The sequence below is a fragment of the Anser anser genome (genome assembly GCF_964211835.1).
Source record: "Anser anser genome assembly, chromosome: 1".
Classification (NCBI taxonomy): domain Eukaryota; kingdom Metazoa; phylum Chordata; class Aves; order Anseriformes; family Anatidae; genus Anser; species Anser anser.
In genome coordinates this window covers 184232477-184260290 of record NC_139720.1, presented here as the reverse complement: position 1 = coordinate 184260290, position 27814 = coordinate 184232477, and the positions used below count along the sequence as shown (strand labels likewise).

General features: G+C 40.9%; 1 protein-coding gene and 1 long non-coding RNA gene across 2 annotated transcripts; one reads left to right on the top strand and one right to left on the bottom strand.

The window, feature by feature from the left end:
• Window positions 1-54: 54 nt before the first annotated feature.
• On the bottom strand, window positions 55-27645 carry SERPINE3 (serpin family E member 3). The gene is made up of 8 exons (XM_083828575.1): window positions 19941-27645; window positions 18885-19182; window positions 14355-14588; window positions 13070-13267; window positions 7956-8154; window positions 6797-6897; window positions 5147-5233; window positions 55-3258 (listed from the first exon to the last, which is right to left on the bottom strand). The coding sequence occupies exons 1-8, from the start codon at window positions 20064-20066 to the stop codon at window positions 3158-3160; spliced, it is 1344 nt and encodes a 447-aa protein (XP_083684701.1). The 5' UTR covers window positions 20067-27645; the 3' UTR covers window positions 55-3157.
• Window positions 3149-13077, top strand: LOC310896389. The gene is made up of 3 exons (XR_014581447.1): window positions 3149-3502; window positions 7881-8026; window positions 9610-13077. It is a non-coding gene; the product is annotated as an uncharacterized lncRNA (long non-coding RNA).
• Window positions 27646-27814: the final 169 nt, after the last annotated feature.

Genomic DNA, 27814 nt, shown 5'->3' with positions numbered 1-27814 from the left:
GTGTGATACCAAATAATGAGCAGTTTTGCATCACTGGATATTCTGTTCTTAATCAGAATGAGAGAAAAGCAAAAGCAGAGTCGTGACTATGGCAGGATGATGATCTTAGCGTTGTGTACTTTGTGCTTTACTGTTTAGTGACTAGAGTAACAAACTTATGTACTGTATGCACATTGACATCAATGACACAGTTTTATGAAGATACAGTGTAGAAAAGCAGAGGTCAGTAGTCTCTGAGGAATTCTGCACACTTCTGTGTCAGAATCTTTTGTTTAATAATGGGAGGAGCAGTCCAGCAATCTTGGACATAAGTTATTACTGAATACTTTGTTGGTCCTGTCTTTCATCTTTGCTAACTTCTGGAAAGCTTTGACTCAATGGGAGCAGCTCTCCTCTGATGCTTTTCTGGAGAGTTGGTGGTTTGTGGTCTTCACCTAAAATCTTTATGGGCAGGGGTTTCTGATGCATCATGCCATCAGTTGATGACTTGTACTAAAACACTATCTTAGCTTTTAAAAGGGTGTTGAAAAAGCCATTTTTCAAGATACTGTTAGCTGCATTCTGTGTTCTTCAGGAATGTGTTCCATGCTGTGTTCATTTAAAAAGAAAAGATAAAGACAGTGAAGGTAGGTATTACTACCCTTTTTTCGGTAGTAATATTTTTGTTGCTGATTCAGTGGTGTATCTACTTTCTACCTGCCCTTCTGTCAGTTTTGGAACAACCTCTCAACTTTTCACAGCTTTTTGCTGCTTGCTTGTTACCTTCCTGTCTCAGCTAGATTATAGTTAAGTCTGGGACCAGACTGAACGTCAGTTCTGTTCTCAAGTCTTTCCCTTCAGGGAAGGGAAGTAAAGTTATGCTTGAAACCCTGGCCTTTCTGTAATTCTGTAAGACACTTGATACTGAATGAATCGACCTGACTTGCAAAATCTGTTCAGCTTTTCCTCAAATGTGTATATGCATACAGTCTTTGCAGTTGTGGTGCTGATTGCTAGACAACTGTTTCCTATAGTTTGTATGAAGTAATCAGGTAGTGGACTTGCTCTTTTTCTTGCAAGTGTTGTTGTTTTAAACACTTTTATTAAATATATACATAATGTAGCCTTTAATTTCATTGCAAGAAGGTTTACCGTAGAAGGAACAGAAGACAGTGTAATTGACTAGCATTTATCATGAAGGATTTGTAATTCTTCCTATAAAGAGTACTGAACCTGTAAATGAAAACAATATTAAAATTATTTTAGTGTTTGGGACCAGGTTTTCAAAAAGCGTAGTACAGCTTAAATACTTAAATTAAGCGTGGAACTAGCAGATTTGTAATCATTCATTGTATAGAAAGAAAAAATGCCTGTGATTGCATGCTTGCCTTAGAATAATATAAAGATTTCAATACTAAAAAAATACTAAAAGGCCTTTCTAAATAGTAACCCAACCAGAAATTTACCTAAAGCATTGACTAAAGAATCACCTTTGAACAGAAGTAGAACCCTTTCCCATTTTCCCATTGGAAAAACTTCATGAAGTCTAAGCAAAATGCCTGAATGTTTTCCCTTTTTTCATTAATAAGCTTAAATTATACAAATGCTCTTCTCATTTTGAGTTGATTAGAGGGTATGTATTTTCTTTCATGTAAGAATCCTGTTACAATCTGATTTCCTTCTTAAACAATTTATCATCTACTGTAAATGAGCAAATTTATTCTCCCAAATCAGTATTTGATCTGTCTGTGGCTCAGGTTTCATAGATCAGATTTCCTTTTTTAGTGCCTTTTTTCAATTCCACACTTGCTAGAGAAGTTTATTCACTAAACGATAATGATTGTCAAAGCATTTTTAAATTAGTGTGCTTTAGTCTTTAATAATTGTATTTTGGTTTTTAAAAAGTTTTTAAGGCTGTTAATTACACATGTATTCACACTCTAAGAGAACGTCATTGGTTTCTTGTAAGCAGGTAAGGAAAATGATTCCCTTCAGTCTTTTGGCAGGCCCCAAGCAGTGTTTTACTCAACCCTAAGAATGGTTCTACGTTCCCTGGATATCTAAACAGGAGTGACCAGAATTATAAGAGAAACGTGGTGGTTTGAAGGATTTTATAGGAAGAGACCTAAGGTGCAAATTTACTGCATTGAAAGGAAGAGTAAGAGTTGTTGGAGTTAGCCTGAGAGTGCAGAGGAGCAAAAAACTTGCTAAAGGTGCATAAAAATTCTTTGTTGTCAACTAGCTTTATGGTGTTTTCATTTGGCAGAGAATCTGGAGTAGTCTATATAACTCAACAGTTGAAAGGAGAGAGAGTCTGACACAGAAGCCAAAAGAGCACTGTGATGCTTCAGATTTTCAGGTATATTCTACATTTTTTTGTTTGTTTGGGGGAAGCTTGTTAGCAAGAAAGTCACCAGTTGCAGAAGAAAATACATTTTTGGCAGTTCCTTGCAATAAGGAATATACAAGGTAGTTTTTTGTGCAGGGCTGAGGTCTCAGTTTCCAAATTACTTACAGTAAATATCTATGGCTTTTGATAGCCTGAGTGTTTCATGAGGATGCGAAGTAGTGAAGAGTCCAATCTCCTTTAAGGTGCTGATATTTATGATATGAGGGAAGAGAAGTTGGCTTCTGTATGTTCTGAGCCGTAGCTGGGTAAAAGGTTGTTAGTCTGCAGAACTTCTGAAGTTCTATAGCCTTTCAAACTGCTGAGGTAGGAATCAAAACAGGGAATTTCAGGCCCTGGAAGCCTGGTGTCTACAATCACAAGTCTATTTTGCTGTGTGCTGTCTGTGTAGGCATGAGCAACTTTCGTTTACGGGGAGGATGTAAATTTTAACTTGAGATACTGATCCAGCCAATTCATGATTTGAATTGCCCTGTGGAGGTCTGTCTCCTGTGCTGGGGCATTCAAGATCTTCAGTAAGATATTTCTGGTGTCTATAATAGTTGTGGAAAGGTTATTTAGGCTCTTATAAATGGAAGAAGGGAATTTGACTTCTGTGCTTTGACTACCATTTTTAAAACAAACCAATAAAACTATTCTTTATGTATGCTTTAAAATCTAAACCCACTATTTTCATGGTTGTTAAAATTTCGTAGGCTGAAGAATGTCGCTTGATGTACAACAAACTTTTTATTGATTTCAGTGCTACTTGTGAATGATCCTGCTACTGAATTAGACAGCATACATACCTGTATTAGCTTGTCTCAGGAAAAAAGTAAACGGTCTGTCTGCTTTGAAAATAGGTGTTCGAGATCTTTTTAGTAATATCATTGCTGTAATGCAACGAAGAAAACATCTAGTAAAACATGTCCGTTTTCATTCCATTTTCTGTGCAGTGCCCTCAATATTCACGGTACCAAACACCAGAGCTTGAATTGCTGCTCCAAGGATAAAACAATGATTTTAGCCAGCAGTGAAATCGGTCTAGGTGAATGAACAAGTGTTGAGAGATTACAGGCAGACGATGCATGTGTACTTCATTGCTGAAGTGAGTCAGTCTGGCTCTGGATTTCAAAGGTAAAAAAATCTTTGGTCTTACACCCCTAACTCTACTGAAGTCATACCATGCCATTACACAACCCCTTAGCCGATTCCTAGCTCTGCTGTTCCAGTCAAAAGATAAGCAGGGCATGAATGTATTCTTCTAAATTGCCATTCTTCTCAATGGGAAAGAGCAGAGAAGTAGTACGTCATCCTGGAATTTGTCAGAGCTCTCAACAAGATGTAACTATCCTTGATCTCAGAGTGCTATGTGACTTAACCTTCTCTCTGACTGTGGGCTAATGAGAGTAAATAAATTGTCCTTAAAAAGTATGATGGCTCAGAAAGCAATTACTGAAATAAGCCTTGTTTTAATGAATTCTTCTTTGTAGCTATCTAATATTAAGACTATATTGTCCAAAGAAAACAACAAAGATTTGGATTATTTTAATGAGTGGTAAAAATAGAATTCAATTGAAAAAATCAAGTAGGACTCAATAAAATAAGTTTGGTGCTATTTCAGTGCTTCTAAGAAAAGCTACCTTTAGCTTTCAAGTCACTGTGTGGCTAGAGGCAGAGCTTTTAAAGTAAACAAAAATAATTAGACTTTTTTTAAACCAGTTTCATAGCTTGGTCTGACTGGAATTAATGGAGGTGCTGGCATTGATTTCAATGGAGCAAAGGTCAGATGTTGTCTGATTACTATTAATCTTTGGTATGTGATTGGAGCCACCTAAAAGCTTTTCTTTTGTACAGGAGTTGCCAGCAAAAAAATACTAAAAATATGAATGCACTGTTAAAGATGAAAATTGCCATAAGATTTAAAACTCTACAGCTCCACAGCAGGATTAACTTAGCTATGAGAAGTGGTTGTGATACGTATGTGTATATATAGCATCTGTCTTATTCAAAGTTGCTGCTGTGGGTGTAATACCCAAAATACAATAATCTTGGCTTCTTCTGGGTTGGAACATCTCTGGAGTATCTGAGGCTTCCATAAGGGAGATGAAAATGCAGGGTGTTTTAATAAAGCTCACGTGGTTTAAAAAAATAAATTGCACAACTCAGTAATTTCAGTTCCCCTGTTGTATGCGATGAAGGATTTGTGGAAACATCATTCAGCTTACAGGGGTAATTTGTTAACTCTGTAGTCCAGCCCCTGCTGTGTGTGTGGAAATTATGTTATGAGAAACTACTGCATGCAAATTGTCACTGTTCTAAGTGCTTAAGTAACATGCCTGTAATTATTTCCATGAAGAAGAAACTTTCACATCATGAACTTCCATGCTTACCAAAAAGGCAATATTCAGAAAACAAACCTTGTAATTCCTTCAGGAATTATGGATGAAATGATAGTAACCTTCTTAATTTGTTTTTGTGATCTGACCAACAGAAATCTGGGTTTATTTTGTTAAACTGGATTTTCCCTGGGCTGGCAAAGCTGGTTTTCACTTGATCATTTGCATGCTTAATTGAACATCAGACATGGAAAGGGAAGAGGTTTAAGAGCTCTAATGAGCAATCACAAAGGTAAAATGGAAATGTGTTAGATACAAATGTTTGCATTTAGACTAGGCATACTTCTAAATGCTGGCATGCTTCTTTAAAGGAAAGAATAGCTGTTGTTTTAATTAGTGATAAGCATCGGGAGTGGAAATTAAATTTGTATATGTGACTTACCTGTAGCTCCTGATGCCTTCGTACCATCTTCTGTTACTTCAATTTTTGCTTTGTGAATGGCTTCTGAAATATAAAGACCAGCTTGCTCTGGGGAAAAAAAAAAAAAAAAAAACACTGAAAAAAAACAACAAGTGAATATTAGCAGTGGTTTCTTGAACCTTACTTTGAACACCATTTTTACTTTTTTATTAATTTAGAATGCTTTTACCTTTTTTATATATAACTCCTGCAGAATATAAGGAATGCATAATAGATATTTTATCTGGGCAACTACTTCAAAGACTGAAACTGAACTACCCTGAAGGTTAGCTAGGCCAAAGGATTCCAGTCCTTTGGTATTTAGCTGGAGCAGCACTGCCTGCATCAGGATTCAATGCTGCTTGGCAAATACTGATGTGTGCCTGGCCTCTGCTGGTTTCCTTTTTTTTCCTTTATAAATGAAACATAGCTACTATTACTACTTGAACTTTGAAGCCCTTCTTGTGATTTCTAAAATATTCTTAAGATTGCACTGCTTATGAAATACCTAAAACTTACTAGAAGGAATATAATTTTCGACAATGTTTAACTTTCAGGGAATTTATTGCAATAACATGGAGTATGTACTATCTGCCTTACAACATGTGAACTGATGCTGTATACCATATATGTTATGTTATTAGCTTTTCTTCTATTGCCATTTCCTTTCCATGGTTTCTTTACCACATCAAGTTCAGCAGGACAGCACAGCATACATCTCCCTCTCGATTACTTTCTGTGTATCTGGCTTCCATGTTAGATCCTCGATTCTAATTTTGATTGTGTTTTTGTAGATGTCTTATGGATGGATGAATATAGACAGCCTGAACATCTAAATTAGTTATATATTAAGGACTTCTTAGCTCAGCACAAAATAATAGGGCTGCATGGCTTTCGGATCAGCATTCTCCAAGTGCAGGCAAATAGGAGAACAGGTTAAAACCTTCATGTGTGTCTTGAATCTCTCTGCCTGAGTATGTCCTCTGTCATAGACTCAGGCATCACTTTGAGACAATATAGGAGCATCTTTAGAGTGAGATAACACATAAGGACGGTGGCATCAAGTTATCTCAGCCTAGGGAGGACAACAGGTCTCAGATCTCCCCTGCTGATGGAGGGAGGCAGGAACCTTCAGGGCATGAGCAGGAATGCACAAATTTGACTGCCTCTTTGATTAGGGGGACTTTCTAGGGAGCCTTAAGTTGCTGTTGTGAATATCCCTTTCTCCCTCATTTTTACTTTCATTTACTTATTTCATCTTTATGAATATTTTTCCCATTTTTGTCCACCACATGGACAATGGTGAACTAAATGCTGGACCCTGATAGGAGTCAATGGTTTGAGAGGTCTCCCTAGTTGTGGCTGAAAACAGGGTTATTGGTGAATGTATAAAAAGGGAACCCCCAAACCAACCCTGTCCCTATCAGATTCCTCTTTCATACAAAGCAACAGCTCAAAATGGAGTTATCAATAATAAAGTAGACTGGCTGAACATGAATTGTGTTTTGGAGTTCACAGAGAAAGAAGCACAATCAATCCAGCAGGCCCAGGTCTACTGAATCATTTAGATATGATCTAAGAGTCTACAACCATTGGGTCAATGATCACTTTATATTCAGTCAAGCCTCTTACCTGAAATACCTTTAAAATTAGCAGTGATGGGATCAAATGCGTCTCTAATTCCCAAGGCAGAAAAAACTGTCTTTAGGTCAAAAAGGCTCTGAATACTGAACCTGAAATTAAGATGATAGATTTTATTTAAATGTAGCATTCATAGTTTCATAGAGCTAAAAGGTGGAACAAATGCAATTTATTTCAAGCCTTTGCATTTCATCCGTCTATTTCAGTATGATCTCAATGCCTTCCACCTGATTAAGCATATTTTCCAGAAAAGCAACTCATCTTCACTTGAAGACATTAACAGAAAGAATCCCTTGCCTCCATCTCCTGCAATCAGACTGCTTCTCATTCTTCTTGACACATGAACTTTGCGTTTTCCTGTATGTGATTTTATTAATGACCTATTTAGCTGTAGCAAAAGGGCTCTTTGAAACATTACCAAAATTAGCTTGGAGGAAAAGAGTATTGATGTACAGATTGTTTTTCAGTGCTTTGTTAATGTGGGGATTGTATTGTAAGGAATGTGTAATAAGGCCCTTCCACGCTGACGGATACAGTAGGTGCAGCTACAAAAGGCTTGCTTGTGCCAGGTTCTTCTTGTTGCATGATTTCATTTGAATAGCTGATAGAAAGTACTAACAGGGATATGTGCATTTGGTAGCAACAATTCATGACTAATGTGCAAAATGTATGGGTGAAAGTTGCTTTGTGCACAGAAAAATGGGTATAAGTTGGGGTGGGGGCAAGTTAATTGATCAGTATTTTTGTTGTATTTAGCAAGTTGTAAAAAATAAGCTATTGGTTTTTATTTTTTTTAAAGGTTATATGTTTACTCTTAAGCAAAAAAAAATATGCAGAAAAAGGTCAGGAACATTTCTCTCTTTTTTTAAAAAAGATTGTTATACTTCAAACAACTTCTAAGTAAAAGCTGTACGATCTTGTTTGGTTGGTTGGTTTGGTTTTTAAACAGTACAGAACATATTGGAAAATTTTTGCATTCTCAGCTCACCTCTTCATGGCTTATTAAAGGGTTAGAGCTTTTCTGATTGTGAAGAAAAACAGATCTCAAAGTATCACATTTGGTTCTGTCTTGCAGGTTGCTCATGCCAGCACTATCGCTCCTAATTCTGACAACTGGAGTAGTGAAGCCATCTTCGAGAAATAAAGTTACCTAGGTAGAAAAACATCCATCTTCATCCTCTTTAAGCTGCTGGTCCAGAGCGTTATGGTTTTGGCAGAAAGGTGAGACTCAACCTGGGACAAAGGTGTTCTTCTGTGACTGGGAAGCACTATGAACATGCTGAGTTTCTCCCCTAGGTAGGGTAACTCAACCACACTGAAAGGCTCCAGAGTTGCCGTCTGGAATTGGCCTGTAGGTGGGCAAACATAGATCTCATTTCACCATTTAAGTGGGGGGAAAAAAAAAAGCTAAAATAAAATAAACTCTGGAGAAGCAGACAGTTCAGAACATCGGTGATGGGTTGTAAGGGGTTGTGTCTGATGTATGGGCTCAGCTCAGGTCACCATTAACTCATGACGGCGGCTCATGTAAACAGGGCTGATTGGAATTTTTTTCTGCCTATGTATATATATAACATATATATACACACACGTACAATGATAGTAATAATACCTGAAGCAGTGTCTCAACAGAGCATGAATATTTTGCTGCTTTCTCATATAGTAGCTCTCCTCCTCACCCAGAGTTTTCAAAACATTACCAAGGCAATGACAGTAATGTTATGGTGACTGTTCCCACAATGCTTGTTCTTTCAATAAGCGTACTGTTTTCTCTATGATTTCCATCTATAATACCTTTCACTGAAAATTCATTGCTGAAAGAAATTATGAAAAAAGTATACTATTTAATTAACTGAAACTTACTTTGCCTTATGTTTCCAACTTTACTACCATTAAAAATATTTTGTTTCTAATTTCAGGAGACAAATAGCTACATTAAATGATAAAGTAGTTAGGGTTATACGTATTTATGCACCAAATTTATTAGTTTTGAAAATCCAGGCCTAATAACTATGAAAATCAAATGAAGGTTTTAAAAAAAATAGTGTCAAAAATAATAGCTGATTGGCTTCCAACCTTACAATTAGTTATGTAACATCTTGTAAAAAACATTCTCAAGTACCATTTTAATTCTATATTTTGAACAACAATTAATCTGGACATTTCTAATGAACTCTGTTAAACAATAGAACAAATCCAATTATCATAATTTTCCTTTCTTATTTTTTCATCTGTTGATCCAATAAATAGCATTTCAGGAACATTCAGCAATAGTTAGTATGCAAGGAGTTAAATACAAGTTACAAGCAAATGACTTATCATTGCCATTGCTGCAGGCTATCCACAATAATCTACTCCCTTTTCACCAAGCTGTAGTAGTTTTATCTTTAAAGATAGATATTCATGCTTTTTGAGTCAGCAGCTATAAAATAAACAACAAAACATAGCTAGCTAACGCTCATTGTACCTAAATATTTTCTCATAAATACATAGCTATAGAAAGTCTCAAATATTTAATGTACAATGCATGTTAGTTTTGCAATTCTATGTTAGATAGCATTCATTAAATGTTGGTTATTCTGCTAGATTAAGTTTTAGACTCTTAGATTAACCCTCACACCATGCAGCACAATGAGGGAATTGCACTCATAAAACCAATTCCCAGCACATGGATTGTTTTGCTCTAAAAAGACCTTGTTTGCAAGCAGACAACATTTACGTTTGTTGTGTACTGGCCAGGAGTGGTTTAATTTGTGGGCATGCTGACATTCTGAAGTTTGTGTCTCAATTTGTGTTGTCCACAGATCTGGTTTGTTAATTAAAAAGAAAACCAAAGACTTGAGATGACTGAGCCAGGATGTTTCGTCTTCCTTACTTGAACTGCTTTTGAGCATCCCATAAGGACTATATATATACATGCTAAATCAGTATCCCAACACAGTCAACAAATCGCTTGGAGAAAAAAAAAATAGCTGCAACATTTAAAAATCATGTGTAAATAGTACTTTGACACTTACTTAGAGCAGTGTTAATTGTCCCCAGGCTGATCTGTTCTGCATGGTCATGTTAAAAGGATAAACAATGTTGTAAATGCTAGATCAATACAGGCCACAGCTAATGTTTCTACTCTGCATTTTGGGTGCTGATGGTATACAGCTGCAATCATTTAATAATGAAGGAAAGTTATCTCATGTCTCTGGTTTGTTGTAGTAAGCCTGTCTTTTTTATTAATTTCAAACTGATTTGTCAGAGATGTTTGTAGCATTTCTAGGGACAAAGACTGAACTGTCCCTACCAAATCTGACAATCAGCAAATTTTCAGTGATCTGTCTCACTTCTACATTCCTCAAAAGTCTCTCCAGCTAAAGCAAGGTCACGCATTTCAGACTGGATGAAGAAATAACCCTAGTATTTTGGTAACTTTCCTTTTCTATGGAAATATTACAGATGAACAGGATGGACTTCTTGCATTTAGACAAATGGTCAGACAAGAACAACTAAAAATTTTACATCAAGTTTGCAGAGGCCTCTGAGCACATTTATGCTCAGGTAATGTAGGTCAGCTGCTGAATTTCTGATCACTGGTCTTTACCCAAGTTCTCCATTTATATAAGCCTGCATTCAGTCATTTTGGACTTCTCATTTCTTTGTCTCACCCTACTAACTGTTCAGATAAAAGGTCTGTTCCTGAGCTGATGGTCCCAAGAAACCTATTTGTTTAATCAGGTAACTTGTGAAGGAACAAATGGTGATGCTCCTCCAAATTTCAGGAGTAGCAAAGATCCTGCAGTGAGCTGGGGATACAGAGTCACCCAGGGCTGAACAACTGTGAGCTGATGTAGTAGTTTACACTAATCAACAATGAGGATGAGAAGGCATTGGGTTTTGGAAAAGGAAACTCGGCACTCCTTGGTAAAGTTAGTTAACCTCTGAAAAAGTCGAATGCACAAGAGAAATGGGAGATCTCCAAGCCAGAAGTGTGAACATGATCAGAAATAAGTGGTCCAAGAAGGAGGAAGAAACGTGGTCAACACACCATGGACTTTCTGGAAGAGGAAGTACCACAAACAAAGACATAGCAGCAAGGGCAAACTTTCCAAGACTAGAAAAAATGATTCTTTCACCAGGTTGATTATGGTTCAGAGATAAAGAGGTATAGAAGCAATACCTGGCCAACTGCCTGCTTGATGTGACTGTTGACCAGAAAAGGAATCTGTTTTAACCCCATAAAAAACAAGAGGAAAAAAAAGAAGGATGAATGGTGTTGCTGAACACTGAATTCAATTTTTTTTTTTTAGATTCATCTCCACTTCTTTACTGGAAGCAATGGGAAAGAGTTAGTTTGATATATCATTGGATAATGGTGAGATACCTAATGGAAATGAGGAAAGAACAAGAGGAATTACAGTACCAGAGATGGAAATGAAGCTTAACCTACTTCAGAGAGAAAAATTCAGGGCCTGCATAATTACCACCTCAGAATTCAAAGACAACTTGGATGTGAAATTGCAAGTGTGTTAGCAAAGATTTTCAATAAACCTGTAAATTCAGATGTTGTGTCTCTAGACAGTCTAGAAAACAAGACTGTATTTATAAAGAAAAAGAAAGTTGTCTGGGAAATTTTGGGTCTTCACTTGAAAAGTTTTGAGTATACCCTGGAGAAAAGAATGGTCAAGTCATCAAGGGAAATAGAAAGTGAGATAAACTGCAACATCAGGTAGACCCTAGCAAACAAATTTATAATCTTTTTGACTGGGTAATTGGATTGATAAAAAAGCATAGATCCAGCCATCTAGTTTTAGGTAAAACATTGAACACTGTTTCTCTATGGCGCTATTTACACGTAGAAATGATGGCAGTTAGAGCCAGAAGTGAAAGGTAGCAATCAACTGCTTGATGAGCAGTCTAAAATGAGCTAAGTTGATCGTGGGCCTCCTATGTTGAAAAGAGGTTAGCGCTGGCTTTCCAAAGTGTTGCCAGTAATCAAGACTTTCATCAAAGATGAACAGTGAGGTTACCTTTATGGCTGGAGTGATGGAAATCCAATAATGTCTCAAACTCACAATAAAGGGCATGTATTTGTTGAGTTTTCCCTCCCCTTTAGTTATCTAGGACTCAACTTATAAAAAAAAATAAAAATAAAAATGGGAGAAATGACAAAACAGATGGGGTACAGCCTGAGTAACACCTAATGAACTAAGCAAGGCATTTTAGCAAAGGCATAGAAATACTAAGAGCATAGTACTGAGCATGTATATGACTCAATAAAATAATTATGTAGCTTTCTGGTCCCTTACTTTCAAGGAAGATTAATTCAAAATGGAAGAGTACAGTAGAGAAATGGAATATCTATTTATTGAGGAGATTAGATGAGCCTGGTGTCTCACTCAAAAATACGTTTAGGAGTAAATATCTAAGATGAAAAAAAAAACTATTAAGTTAAAGGATATATCTTGCACAATACTAAGAGATATAATCTAGTCTTGAAGACATTTAGACCTGGAATTAGAAAGATTTTTATCCAAGTGAAGTGCTGAAATTTAGAACAGAAGAGAAAGGAGTTTTTATATTTTAAAAGGGTTTGTAGAGTTAAGTGGAAGAATTCCTGGTTTCTGAAAATAAAGCTTACAATATGAATCCTTGTGTCACCAACCTTTATACTCCAAACATTTGAAAGGAGAACACACTATAATTATATATTATTCAAATAAATGTTTGACCTATATTCATACTGTTTTAATCCCACTCTGATGGCATCCACTGGCTGGGTGTAAGGGCCAGAAAAATTCCTCTCCTCTTTGTTGCACAATTTGCCTCGAATATTTTACCTTAAATCCTTGGAGGCAGACTGTGACCAGAGCACTGGTGTTCACTGCGATATTATATTCTCCCTGGTGGTCACGCTTTGGAGACAGCGATCAGGTTGAGAGGACAGGAAATTCCTTACCCAACCCACAAGCCAAATTGGTAGGGGCTATACCTGACAAGCTTGTTGATGGGTGCTGGCAAGTGTTGGTCTGTGAGGGATGGGTGAGGGACAGTAGGTGTTTTAGGAACCACTTTGAACCAAATATGTGTTTTGTGATTGCCTGGGACTACGAGTCAATTCAGTCACCCAGGTGGTGTCTTTGTTATGGGTGATTTTTTCTTAGCGTTCTCCAAGCTGGGAAAATAATGCACCTTAGTGCAGTAGCTGTGGAAAAATAAATAAATAAAAATTTTCTATGTTGTATTATACAGCAAGTCAGGGACAAGGACAGTTACCGTAGTTAACTTCAGCTGTGTGATGCATTGTGGGCACTTTCAGGATTGAGCCCTCCGCTGTGGTAAAAGGCAAGGTCTGTGTATCCATAAAGGAAAACTTCTTTAGCCACACGCTTTTGAAGTACATGGTGCTCACCACAGTGACCCGACTGAGTGGTGAGGCAGCTTCCTCCAAAGGCAGGCCGTGCACATCCCCATCTGCATGGGAAAGAGATGGGGAGGGGGACACAGGCTGTCCTGTTTGCACAAGTGTAAAGGGCAAGTCTATGTGAAGAAATAAAGCAAGCCAGGACTGCTCAGCAGCCGAAAGGGCAAGAGGCACGGTCCAACTTGGTACATGGACCTCAGGGTTGCCCCTTGGTCCATGTCATCCCCATAATTGAGCTCAAGTTTGCCAATGCTGAGGGCCAGTGTACAACAATGAAGTAACAAAGTCAACTGAAACTCATATCCTAATTCTCCCCTATCCAATTTTAACTCATCCCACTTTGTGTATCTCAAAGAATTTTGCAGGTGTGATCCACCTTTAACTCAGTGATACTCATGTGAGTACCACAATACGAACTTCCATTTTAGTACCCACTTCTAGAGCAATAATTTCCTATCATGAAGCTGGATCACTTATTACAGTCCATTTGAGAAGCACAGATTTTTTTTTCAATAACAGCTTTAATGTTTGTGTTAAACATCACATTACATGTTGATGGCTAAATTAACATTCATGTAACTGAAGTCGATGGGGCAGATCAGGGATTGATTTGGTCTGCTGCTTCTAAGGACTTGCTTTTTCAATTTTTTTTTTTCATTAACATACAATCTAATTTTACTACTTTCCTTGCTTGTGTGGAAAGTGAACTCTTTTCATTTCCCATTTTGACTTTTTAAACTCAGGAGTCTAACTGCTGAGCTTACAGCTCAGCATGCTCCCCAGCGCAGCGTGAAAGCGTTCAGCATAGCAAGCTTGGTCCCTGGGGAGTTCGGCTGCTCCTCATTAAAACTGAAAGCACTGCAAAGGATTGCCATTTCAAAAATTAGAGGAATAAGGCCATGCAGTTGATGGCTTAATACTGCAGACTTGTGCTCACAGATATGCTGGCTCTTTCCTTCCATTAGAAATGAGTAGCAGCACAAGAATTAGATTTCCTGGCTGTTGGTCTTGGTTTAGGCAATGTGGAGTGTGGTAAAATGCTTGGTTGTATTTACACTTGGTTAAATGCATGCTCTCTCGTTATTCTTATTTTACATTTTATCCATGTGTAATAATTCCTGTGGGTTGTTACTCTACCTCTGAGGTTACTGGAGATCCACTCCTGCATTTGGGCTGTGGTTCGGTTGGGGTCGGTGAAGTCGGTTTGCTGCAGGCTGCTGTTTGCCCAGTGCGCGGCACGTGCAGCGAAGTGGGGCGAGAGCATCACGCCGGTGGGCACGAAGAAGGAACACGCCAGCTGGACCACTGTGCCCTGGCCAGAGTTGGCTGCTCCTTCATGCACTGCGTGTAAAAAATCCTGCACACTTTGATCTGCCAGGTGAGAGAGAGGGAAAAACTGCAATTATCATGTCGAGGCTAAGACAGCAGAGATTGCAGCAGGGCTCAGCAGCTCTCAGCTCTGGTGCTGACACCAGTGCTCTCTGAAAATTACAGCACTGTCACAACTGAAGCACCCTTGACTCTATGGGGTATTACTGTCAAGCACAGTGATGCACTGGGCATAGAAAAGCACTCTTCATGCTGCTGTAGAAAGCACTCTAGCGCAGATATGTCAAATGGCTGATTCAACATCAGGCTCAGACCTCTATATGAATATAGCTCTTACAGTTTGTAAGGAACATTAAGCTCTTCTGGGCACTCTCTGAGTTCCCATTAGATCAAGCACCTCCAGCTGTGACTTGCTGAGCTGCCAGTGGCACAGTTACAGACATCTCATGACATCGTCAGTGCCACCCGTATCAGGAGGAGCATCTCCCTGACTGCCCCAGATCTGTCTGCTACCCTTGGCCCTCATTTTTTTGTTTGTTTGTTCTTGAAGGACAGTGCCCCAGACTGACCCAGTATTGCCTGCCAATGCTAAATAAAGCCGATAAGTTTCCTGATGTGTGTTAAAAGTGACTCTCCTTTTTAGACAAACCAAAACAGTGTCTGCTCTTTTTGAAGTACAATTATATTTCCCATTCAATATTCATTTTCTAAGAATTCCTAAGAGCCCTCAGATCCTTTTATAAAAAAACTCCTTGTTAGCGCATAGTTCCCTGATTTGAACAGCGGATTGTTACTTCTAAATGCGGAATTTTGCACTTGTCCGTATTGAATTGTGTCCTATTAACTTCACACATTTCTCCAGTTTGCCAGGAGCCTTTTAAATTCTATTCTGGTCTTACAAAATGCTTGTAGAAACTATGAACTCAGTGTCACTCAAAAATTCGATAATATCTACTGCATTGTCCAAAAATGAAAATAGTGGAATAGTGCCCCACTCTCCTTTTCCTGGGGAGTTCATGGTAGGCCAACGGTGGGGGCTTCTGTGATGGATATAGGGTTGTGGGGTGAGCCAACAGGGATGTGAGTTTTCCAAACTTAGAGGATCTTGTGTTTCTAAAATCTGAAAGTTTCTAATAGGCTTTCCTGAAGGGTGGTTTAGCAGCCTTTTCTAGTAGCCAATAATTTGCTCACTCTAATGGTTTGTGATGAGACGATTCACGTCAAGGTGACCTCCTGAGGCACAGCACTTACATCCATCCTGAACAATGCTGATGTCAAACCTCAGACCTCCCATGTGTGTGGGTCAGCACCTTTCCCTTAGCCCTTGAAGGAGACGTGCCTACACCCACCCAGCAAAAGTCCTGTTGAATTTGTGACTTGCCATTAAGAATTTTCCATCAGGTTCCTGTTCCCGTAAATAATCTGCCCCTAGGGAAGGGGCAGCAGTCCTTCGGCAAGGCATCAGTGTCTCTTGGCTCTGTGGTACCACTGGGCCTTTCTGGTTTCCCCAGGTGAAACATCACCATGTGTCCTAATTTCTGTGTGAAAGCTCAGTAACTCGGGGCCATATACAAATTGTTGGCCACCATCCTCATGGAGCTAAGTACTGTGCCCCTGGCTTCTCCAGAGGGCCGCACTCGGCTCAGGTGCTCCTCTGCCTCGGCCTGTACACCTGGGGCACCCTGGGCAGATCCCAGGTACCCGAGCCACCAAAACAGGCGTGGCTAGGCTCAAGTTATGTCCCTGGCTGGAAATATTGGTTTTGACTCCGGGGAGCCCTTAAGTCAGAGGAAGGAAGCACCCCGTTTCCCGTGGGCAGCGCTGGAGGGAAGGCAGGCCGGGCTGCCACCTGGGACATGGGCGATTTGGGGCAGGTAGCCCAGGGAGGATTTTGGTGGGCTGGATCCATCCCGCCTGGACCGACCGGTCCCAGGCTGATCACCAAGTCAAGGGTAGGATTGCTGTGAGACTCCAGCTCCTAGCCAGGTCCCTGATCTCAACAGGAGACTTCTACTACATCTGCTCAGATTTTTGCTGGGGTAGAGGGAAAGTTTCACTATTGCTACCACCCAAGAATCCAGCGCGTGCTTTCCAACCTAATAGCTCTCTTCTAATAACCTGCAGGAAGGCTAATCACCTATATGAAGGTTGGTATTAAGACTCAGATCTATTACTCTTTAAGGGATAAAATACTGAACTCCTTGAACAGATGTCAAGAAAACTCACACAGTCTGAGGTGTAAAGTGCTTTTCTTGTGTGTTTTTCATTAGTGCAGGAGTGTTTGGCAAGCTCTCTGGAGGATGTAAGAAATCAAAGATGGTAAATTGGAAGCAGATGTTAATGTGAGGTATGGTATCCTGAGGTTGTAACTTCAGTCGTATCAAAGTGTTTAGCTAACCAAAGTCCTGAATTCTTACTCAGAGAGCATTTCAAAATGGCTTTAAAATACTCTGCCATGGATAAAGTAAAACAGCAAGGAGAAAACATTTTTAAATATACCATTTCGTCTTTGCTGTCTAGAGAGACATCCCTTTAAACATTGTTTTTCTTAGTACTAGAATAAAGGTGAACAAATCTTCCAAATGTTAAAAGAAGATTACAAGTGCATGTAAGAGCTGATTCTCTGTGAATAGTGAATGAACCATCAATGTTTTCATTGTTTTTAGTCTGCCAAGGTTTTAACCACATCCTTTATTATTGTGGAAGAAAGACCGACTAAAACGTTAATGCAAATGTCTGATGGAATAATGGAATTTTATCAGACATGCATATATTTGTAGTTTGGTTTTACTCATCTGATAGGAAATTTGTTCTAAGTGTTTGATTTTAAAGTGTTAGATTTTGGTGATTTCCTAATCCCCCACTGGAAATCTGCTATTATGACCAATAGCAGTAGATCCCATCCTAATTTTCTTCCCACATTCATACATTAATATTACTGAAAGCCAAAACTCACGTGGCTTGTGCCACAAACAGCTAAAGTAGAGATAAAATGTCTGCTTCGTATTATGTGAGAAATGAGAACAAGTCAAACAGTGCAAAAGAACTAGCAGGTCATTAACAACCTCTGCACTTCTCTTTGTTATGTTTTGTGTGGAGTTTTGTGCCTAAATTTCAATGTGCAATGTTCTCTTTAATTTTTTTTTCTTAATTTTTTTTCCTTAATAGATCCCCTACATGACAAGAAGTGTGACAATTACCAAGGTAAAGTCCTTATATGAATTATTGCTGTTTAAAATTACCCTACTAAATTTACAGAAAGGGAAAGTCTTATAGGCAAGGTGTCATTATATCACCTGCTCAGAATATAGAGACACTGTCCTTGTGTCAGTACGTGTAGCTGTATCTGTGTATATCAGACAGAGTTAGCTCTGACTGCTGTGCTGCTTTTGAATATCAGTGATATAGAGGATGGTATTGATGGCTGAGGCAGGTTACGGCACAGGACAATGAAATTCCTGTAGGTCTTATCTTTAGTCTTCAGATGCTGAAAGTAAATTTTATGCTGAGGGATAATGGTGTCATCTCTACACATAAGTCTTGTATGTAAGCTGCAAATTTCGAAGATGAGGCAGTCATCCACTTCTCATAAACATTGTGCGCATAATGCAAAATAGTTTTTGCCATGTGGTGTGAGATGGTAGGATAATCCAGAGTTAAAATGAAAACAGCATCCTTAAATTCAACTCACTTAATGCTGGATTCTAAGACATCTGCCTTTTCCATATCTCTTCCAGATTCCCAGTGAGAATTTTATTTTAGCCTGCTCTCAGGGAAAGATGCAATTGCACCATCCGTCTGTCAGCATATCTCACTGTCTGCCAACTTCCTTCTGCTAACTTTTCATCTTTTTGGCTAGTTGTAATAACATTAGGAAAAGGGCTGAAGTCATAAAAATAATTCATTTTCTATCAAATTTGTAAAATTTGTGATTGGGATAAGAGACAAAATGACTATCCTCTGCCTACCACCTCCTTGCAGAGGACATGGTGGAGACCAAGAGATACAATAGGCACCAGAAAGCCCTGGGAAACCAGGATCACTTCTGCTTTTCATGGGAGTACCTTTTCTATGTGTAATTGTACTTCAGTGAAGTAAAAGAATAAGCATCGCTCAAAAAGGAGGAGAAATAATGATGTGTGCATCTCCTACTGAGTGTCCTTTGTCCATCTGATACCTGTCTATCAAATGTGGAGAAAACATTTCTAAATTACATCTTTGCAGTGAGACAGAAGAAAAAAAGTTTATTATGATGTGTGCTATCGCTGTCTTCTAAGTAAAGCTGTGAATTTTCTGCAAAACATAAGGCAAGAAGTATTTTTTTAAGCAGTACATTACCATGAATGTTGTATCCTAGGGCATCCTGCAGCTCTGTGAAAGTATTTCCTTGAGCTCCAAACTGCAGCAGCTCCAAAGAAATGGCCACGCTTGCTGGGGAAATGACCAGGTTGGTTCTGTTCTCTGCTCCGGAGATGTGGCGATAGAGATCGATAGCAAATTCAGTCTTCAGGTCTCTCAGCTCATCGTAGGAAATGCAGTTACCCTTGTTTAAGCAGCAAGCAGAGAGGAGGAATAAGGAGAAGATAATGGGCAACATGAAGGCGAGCCGGGAACGCTCTCCACCAGATAACCATACCTGCAATTAATAATATAGATATTTAGAAAAAATAGTGATCGCTAGTAAAATACTTGTCCAGATCTAGCCAGTAGTTGTTGCCATGAAAAAAATAGGGTGTAGAGACACGTTGATGACTGTTGGCTAAGAAGAACCAAGCTTTTCCTGGATGCTGTACCCATGCAGGATGTTTGGCCATTACAGTACACACAGTATTCCTCTATTAAAAAGCCAGCAACCTGCACGCATGATGGGACACCTCAGTGAAAGCTGTGTGTTCTCGATGCTGCCAAGCACCCACAGCTCCTTTCCATCCCCAGCAGAAGAAGGGTCACATCCAGCACTCCCAGATGGAAATCTGCCCCTCACGAGGGGCAGGCGTTCAGCTGGAGGCTCCCGGCTGGGGTTTCGATCCACATTTGCAAAAGGCTGTCTTCAGATTTCCCCCCAAGATATTCCTTCTGTGCAATTTATCCCAGTGAAAAAAAGGTTGTATTTGCAAAAGGCTCCAGTGTCTGCAGCACAAAATCACCGCTGTGGATTTTTATGGGAAATCAAGCATTGGTCAGTGCTATATTAAGAGATATCTAGATTTGTATTTAAAGGAAAAAATGCTAAAATGACAGAATAGCATTCTTTTACAGAAGTTTGCCTTTTGAACAATGTATGCAAATATATATTTAAAAATATTGCGCCTTCTTTCACTTGAGGATTTCCTACAAATCTTTCTCCATGCCCCTTGCTCTAGAGAGCACCTCTAATGCCTCGCGTTTACTCACAGTTAGCTCTGTGAAATTGTCTTGCCTTTCTGTGTCCTTCTGGGTGCCTGAATTGAAGCTGTCTATGTACGTCTTGGCTCCTTCTTTAATAGGTAGTGGAGTAAGGACTGGGTCATGAGACTGCATTTAAAGGGATAGTCAGTGATCAGAGTCTCTGTCGGCGATGTCTGTACCACTCTGTCCAAATTCCTGTAGGCTACAAGCTCTATGGAGAGCCAGGCAAAGCAGCGTGCCACGGACCAGCAAATCCAAGGCAAGGAACAAAAAGGTACACACAGAGATAGAGCCAGCAGCTCCCTTCCAAGCCCTGCTCAAGCCTCATGAGACTTGTGACCTGCTGGTACCAAGCAAGGAATCTCCTATCTCTCTTCCCACCCCCCTCCTGCTTTTATATGAATTCCATTGATTCCTCTGCCACAAAGGGGAAGAGAAAGGGCTCTCTGTGTACCAGGCACATAGCTACTTTTTTTTTCCCCACTTTGAAACCTTTTTTTTCCAGAAATCCCATGCAATTAGAATGTCTGTATTTGCCATTATTTTTTTTTATACCATCCCAAATAGGAAGATTTTCATTCACTCTTTAGTTTCCAGGAGGAAAGAAACAACAAAGCAGTGCAGTGCACTTTGCTGGAGACGGAAGGGGGTTGCTCTGAATGAACCAGGAGCAGAAGAGCTGTGGTGGAGACCACTTTAAGCACAGGTTCAGCTGTTTGTGGCTTTCCTCGTGTGACAGGATCAAACCCTGCCTGTCACATTCACAGTTTCAGCCTCACAGCCTTCTCTGAGGCACGCAAGGTTGCAGCCTAAAGATGTTTGTAAAACTGCAGCTTGATGATCTGCAGGGGGTTTGACATTATACAGGTACTCGGTTATCTTACACTGTACAGTCCTGTTGCAACCGGGAAAGAAAAGACAGGGGAAAAGGTCATTACTATCAAGTAATAGCATTTAGGTGCTACCGTTTCATCGTTAGCAGTAGAGGAGCAGCTGCTGAATTAATTAGGGCCCAAATGAGAACGAAAGCATGATCTCCTTTGTCTGTGCTTATGTTGTTCCACTCTTTCTGCTGCTTTTATAAGTTGGCAGAATAGATACTGATACTAGGGGCTGCCTCAGGGTCCTGGGATTCATACCACATTCCTGTTAAGACAGAAGAAGGGCAAGAGTTTGGTCAGTCCCTGTGTAGCGTGACAGGCGTGTATGTAGGTTTTGCCATTGATTTCACTTGGGCTTACAAGTTTTACTGAATAAGGACCTCTCTGTTGAAGCTGTTGTTAATGGTGCCACTGGACTGGAGATGTATTCAAAGGGAACGAAGCTGAGGACGCCAAATGATTTCTTGATGGGCTTGGCACTGTCATTAGATAAATTATTTCTAGTGAGGACTGTACAGTTGGATTTGTTCCCACAGGCCCCAGAACCTATGAGACATTTCCTCTGTGCCCTACCTGATACTCTCCTGTGGATTTATTAAGATTTGGAAGAAGGATAGTGAGCCCCTGAATGCTTTAGATACTGCTGTCAAAAATTAATGTTGAATTCCTGCATGGAAAAAAATGAAGCCAGTGTTGCTATTCAGATTTGGTGTGTCTATGGAACATGCAACTGAAAATGGGACTCAGTACAAATAGGGTGTAAGACAACAAAGTTTCTGTGGAAAGCAGAAAAAAAAGAAAATGTTCTGGCTCACCAAAGAGGGGACCTGCAGATCGGGGTGTGTGTTTCAAACCATCTCTCCACATCATTTAGGAAAGGAAATCTGTGAAGGAACCTTGTCAGAAAAAGCAGTGTTTGTAGGCAAGGAGAGAGGACTTAAGAAAACTAAAAATGAATCAATGCTGTTCAAAGAAGCAACGGGGAATAACAAATGTTCTTTAAATATAATGACTAAAAAGGAAGAAAACCCATTAGTAGGTGATTAAAGGGATAGAAGGCATTAAAGTAAGAAAGGATGAGTCAAATTAGCTGTGGCTAAAAAGTGATAAAATGGGGGAGGGGGGAATGAACATTTATTACGACTGAGGATAGATCCAAAAATCTCATGCCCCTTCAGTTTAGCAGCCTGTTTTAAGTTTCTTTTCCCCAAACTGGGGTCCAAAGCCTAGAACTGGGTGTCCGAGGAGAAGCTGGTGCCATACAGGGGTGAAAACCATGCTTGCCAAGCCTGGGGAGCCAGACACTGAGCTATTCAAGTGGGGTGGTTTGGGGGTACAACCCAGGGGATACAAACCAACTGGGCCACTTTCAGGTTCAAAATAAGGGTGTTCTGGATCTGCAGAGGTGTTTGTGTCCTAACTTAGGCATCATATCCTTCTTTGAGTCTTAATCTGGATATGCATCATAGGGTCACCCAATGCTCCATAGTGGGATGGAGCTGCTGGAGGGCTGTGGGATCTGGGGCTCCTTGCGGGAAGAGGGTGATCACCAGATGTGGAAAACACAGTTTATTTGCTTTATTTGTGCTCTTATAAAGCCAAGCCTTGGTCTGGTGTGGCTGCTTAGGGGAGGGGGGCAGCAGTTCTGCTTGGGCTCCTGCTGCAGTGACCTTACACGGCCATTCTGAGCAGGATTTATCCCAAAGAAAGGCTGTGTGGAGCAGGTGTTCCTCTTCAGAAACCTCTTGCTTGTTTTCTTGCATCAGGTTGGTGTCCAGCGATCTTCCTTTCACTCCACCACAACCCTAGTATCAGCAGAATTGTTGTACTTTAAAATATATATCCCTTGGGAAATTAAACTGAATCCAAACCAGCTTGCCTCCCGCTTACATCTCAGCTGCACTAGATAGCTCTCACTGCAAGACACCAACACGTTTGCCCAATTAGGAAGAAGTTTCTGCTGAATTTCAGGATAAGAAAATTTGCATCATCATTTCAAAATACAGAACTTATTCTTTTGGGAGGCGGTTACCTGCAGAGCCACAAAACACCTAGCTGAGCCAGTTCAAGCGAATTTGCCTGCTGCTATCCACGTGTCATGTAAAAACCACCACTGCCTCTGCCTCCTGCACTGCTTCCCTGCTGGGGCATGAAGAAAATACCTAACTCTTCAAAGGATGGTTTTTGTAGAGGTTCTTCTTCAAAGGAGAAGCCCAACAGAATGAAATGTGGGTTCATTTTCCTGTATTTCTAATGCTGAGAGTGGAGTATCAGGGTGATTTTACAGCATGATATTGAGGATTGATGATGCTTCCTGCCCCGTGAGATGCCCAAGAGCTTGTGGGTGCCCTTTGGGGTGCGAGGGCTGATGGCTGGCACTGGAGGAGTGGTGTTGGAGGGCTGCATGGGACCCCAGCTTGGTGCAGGCTCTGCCATGGGGGCACTTGGGATGAGTCCTGGAATAAAAGAGCCCTGAACTGTACCCAGGAGCAGTTCTGGAGACAGGTAGTGGGAGCAGCCCAAAACTGAGCTAGGCAGCACGCTAAGAAGCATGACCTATCAGGGGTCCAGTGGTGGGATCTACTTTATGAAGTTGTGTGGTGGTTATTTCTGACATGTCATGCATGTGTTGTATTCTGCAACGGGCAGAACGGTGCCTTTCTCTGGTGCAAAGCAAGGCAAAGCAAACAGTCCTTCTCTCTCTGAATTAGGCTGACACTGTAACACTGATGAAGTGGCACAAGTTTCCTCAGGCAGAAATGCAGACTGAATAGGAGCCCAAATCAGGTCAGCCTGGCGGTGACCATTCTCATTATGTGGCTTTCAGTAGACAGCATTCAAAAGAGCTGCAAAATGCCAAGATCACCTTTTCAGGTTGATGAAACCTATTTGAATTAAAAGAAGAAAGAAAAGCTGATTGATGAGAGAGTAAAGATTTTGTACATCCTTATTTTAATCTGAGTAGTTCTCCTGTGCATGTCTGTTGAGGAAGATGGCTTAAGAAGCTCTGTTTGGGAGAAACAATGCATGAGCTGCAAAGAGATGATCTCAGCTCTTCAGCATCCTGCTGCATATATATTGCCTGCAGCGCTGTACGAAGAACTTCGCAGTAAAGCCTATTCTCTGTGGATTCTTAATATACGATAAGACCCTTCCTCTGTGTCCAGCTGACCTGTGAGGGTTGCTGTTACAGATCAACCACTTTGCTCTCCGCAGTAACTCAGAGGTGCTGCATCAGCGTGCTCAGAGTTGAGTTGCTGGGCTGTGAAATGCCACCTCTGCCCTGAGCAGTTGCCCTTTTGGTTTTCTGTGCATTCAAAGTGCAGCTGGGAGAGAGTCGGTTCCCTGCACTGGGGCCTGGTGGAAATCCACGCTCAGGCACGCTCATGCCGGTGAGCCAAGGGCAGTGCTGGGGAGCAACACATTTTCATCCCAGCTGGCTACACGAGCTGACAATTTAAATACATTGTCTGTTGACAGGGAATATAAAGTATGGTAAAAGCTGATTTTAATTCAGATACCCTCCCAAATGCTTATCTCACTGACTATCACACACTCCTACAATGCCAAATAAATGATGCCAAGTAAATGACACTGGAAGAGGTTCTCAGGTAAACATGTTGCCAATGCAATTTCTGCTACTGATCTGGCTGGAACGACAGGGAGCCAAACAGAAGATGAAAGCACGAATATGTTCATGAAGTTGCAGAGCTGGCTTCCCATACGAAGCCTGATTTTCAGAAAGGGGGATTGGACTGAGTGGACAAGAGGGACACAAGATCAGACAAGAACTTCCAGAGTAGATAGAGTGGAAAAATACTATTTAGGGGGCACTTCTGCAGAGGCCAACTTGTCAGCGCTGGTTTTGCTTCTCCTGTGGCCTGAACAGACCAGGTGAACCCAGGCTGGATGCTGCATTGCCAAACCACAGTAGCGCTGAGCCAGAGCTGATATATCCTGCCTGTCATCCTAGTTCACCCAAGCTAAGGAAATCTTCCCATCCAGCCAGCCCCCGCGTTCTTCTCTGGAGGAGGTTCCTCCCTGGCATTCAACGCTTCTTCACCAGAGAGTGCCCCACACGTTGATACTTGTACAGATGTCCCACATTTCTCCTGACCATCTTGGCCTCTGTCCTATGTAGGTATCTGTACTCCTGCCATCCTGGTGTGGCCATGGGAGCACTGAGGAGCAGCAGTGTAGGTCCATGCCCAAGCTCTGGAGGGTCTGATCCAGCCCTGGTCCACTGGCAGAGCCTCTCTGGGTTTTGGTGGCAGCAGCAGAGGGTCCCTTCAACACCAGCCATGTAAAGCTTTAAGCTTTTTACTTTTTTTTTTTTTTTTTACAGGGTCCTGCTCAACCAGGACAGGCAGAGGAGGAAGGGCAGGTGGGTGCTTCCTTCTCCTTCTGCTAGCAGGGCAAAACAAAACCTTTATTCTTCGTGAGCTGATCTGCTCCTGCAGCTTATGCCCGACCTCAGGTCCTAAATCCCTCCTGGTGACATCACAGGTATGGCCACGGCAGCCAAAATGATGTCACAACGAGGAGCTTATGGCTGGAAATGGGGAAAAAGTCGCCAGGACAGATGACCTCAAAAGGAGCTAACGTCCTGTTATTACATAAATGTCCCTAATACTTATATAAATGTACCAGTAGCAAAAAAAATAAGTCGGGAAGAATAGCAATGGTCTATCTGTGCGTGTGAAGATGTGTGTGAGTTCACCACTGTCCTGTAGGCGCTTTATTAGTTTGAATTGTTTCTACAAATCATTCTACTATTGTTTCCATTCAAACAGCGACTCAGATCTTTTAATCAACCTCAGGATCCTTTCTCATTTAAAATAACAGTTACCTGTAAAATAAAGAGAAAAGCATGAAGGATCTCCATGTTTTGACATGCCATTAGAGAATTTCATGCTTAACAATAGCTAAGCATTTTGACAAAGTAAAATCTACATTTTATTGTCAGGAACTCGTTAAATAATTTTATACAAGCTGTCAACCTGGGCTCCAAGAGGAGTGCCATAGACTGGGTGTAAATGCAAAGTTATCTAATGATTAGCTGTTGTATTTTTATGATAAATACGAACCAATGAAATGGAAATCTAGGTACAATTGTAGCCCAGAAAAAGCTTTATTCCAGCTATACAAAATATATTTCATATGCGGAACTAATTTTTTAGAAGTTGAAAGTAATGTTCAGACTCTATAAAACCTTTTTTTCCTGTGGAGGTCTTGTCTCCATTGTGCTGCTGGTTCATTATTTTCCATGGCCAAACATTTGTTGCATTTCTTCCCAGAAATTTTTAAATGGATTTTCTTGCTTTGATAGGATAAGATGCGTGTTTAAATGCTTCTAGGAGTAAATCATTTCACATCAACACTTCCAAGAACAAAGTCTGGATCTTCACTCAGTTTTCACGTTATGCAAGTACACATTTAAGGCACTTAATACTTTCTAACCTCTAGTGCCCTTTTTACACAGAGACAGGCAGTCAGCAGGGATTAAACTGATCCTAATTAACCACTAACTCTTCTGATATTTGGTCACTGCACAGTAGCATGCTGCCAGGTACACGGAGGTAAACTGATCTGGATTATCTGCCGGTGCATGTGCTTCGCAGAGGGAGGTCTAGCACTGGCACTGGGAGTGAGTTACGGGCAGAGACGGCTTTAAACACAGAGCGTGGAGGCTGCTGCGTAAAGCTGGGGGGCTGGAGAGAGGGGAAACCATGAACTGAAAGGTCTCTTCCAAATGGCTTTCCACCTAGGTTTCTATTTTGTAAACAGCACTTGTCACTGTGGCATTGCAACAGGGCAGAAACTTAAAAGCGTAGAAAGCCAAAGTGAAGAACAGCTGCTGCTTCTTTTTCAGCAGTGAGGGAAGACAACTTTGTAGATATAAGTCCTCTCTGTTCATCCTTCCCATGTGCAAACACCATTTCTGACAGAGCCCTGGGAAGGGATGAATGAACGTGTTTGTCTTTCATTGCATGCTGCCCACTGTGGCTCATCTTTCCTTGCAAACCCTGGGGTGAGGAGCAGAACTCTGCTCTCCTCATGGAAATCCCACCACCGATAGCCTTCCCCAGCCCCATGGCAGCCTGTAAAGCAAAAGTAATGTGCTGGAAGGTGAGCAAGGTAGGTAGGAGAAGACCCTTGCATTGGTGGCTAGGAAAGTCTTGTGCCACTGAGGCATCTCAGCAGCGAGTGCCCATGAGGAGGAGGAGGAGGAGATCTCTGCTCAAGGTGCACGAGGAGATGCAAAGGACACCTGTGAGAAGCACAGGAAACACAGCAAACTGCTCAGGCCGATGCTTTCCAGGTGTCCTGGTGCAGCCTGAAAGCCCAAAACAGCCTCTGTGAGACTGGGTTCCTGCTCTCCAGTTGGGATCAACCCCAGTCCTGCAACACTGTGAGCTGATGGCAGGCAAAGCTTTTGGCTCGCTGCCTTCCTGAAAAATTACATTGTCCAGCATTTCTACCTAGTGGCCAGGGCTGAGCCCAGCCTTGCAACCGCAGAGAGTCACAGCTGAACAGAGCTGAAGGGACAACCGTGAACAGGGATGAAGAGTCCTGCTGGAGAAGAGGCAAGGTCAGTTTAGGGCAGCAGGTATAAGAACAAGGGTAAAGAAGCAGACCCAGAAGTGAATCAGTAAGTACGTTCACAATGGCACTGGCATCCTCTTTCGAATGAAAATACGTCTCTGGGAGTTGAAGCCTGTGAAAGCCGGTGCAGAAGAGGGCAATATAAAAAAAATAAGGGGTTGATTTACAGCAGGGTGGATGGGTTGCACCTCCTCCTGGTGTCCAGTTTAATGTGGCCTGGCTGATTTGGCTGAGAAATGGACCATCATGTTCTGCAAATTCCCCCTGGTTGTACAACATTGTTTCTCTCATGCCAGTTTCCTACAAATAATGTTTGCATTTGTATTTATAGCAGTTTTTGTTTGTTTTTCAGCAAGGAAACTGCCATAGCACACATCCTCTGTAGGCCTGAGC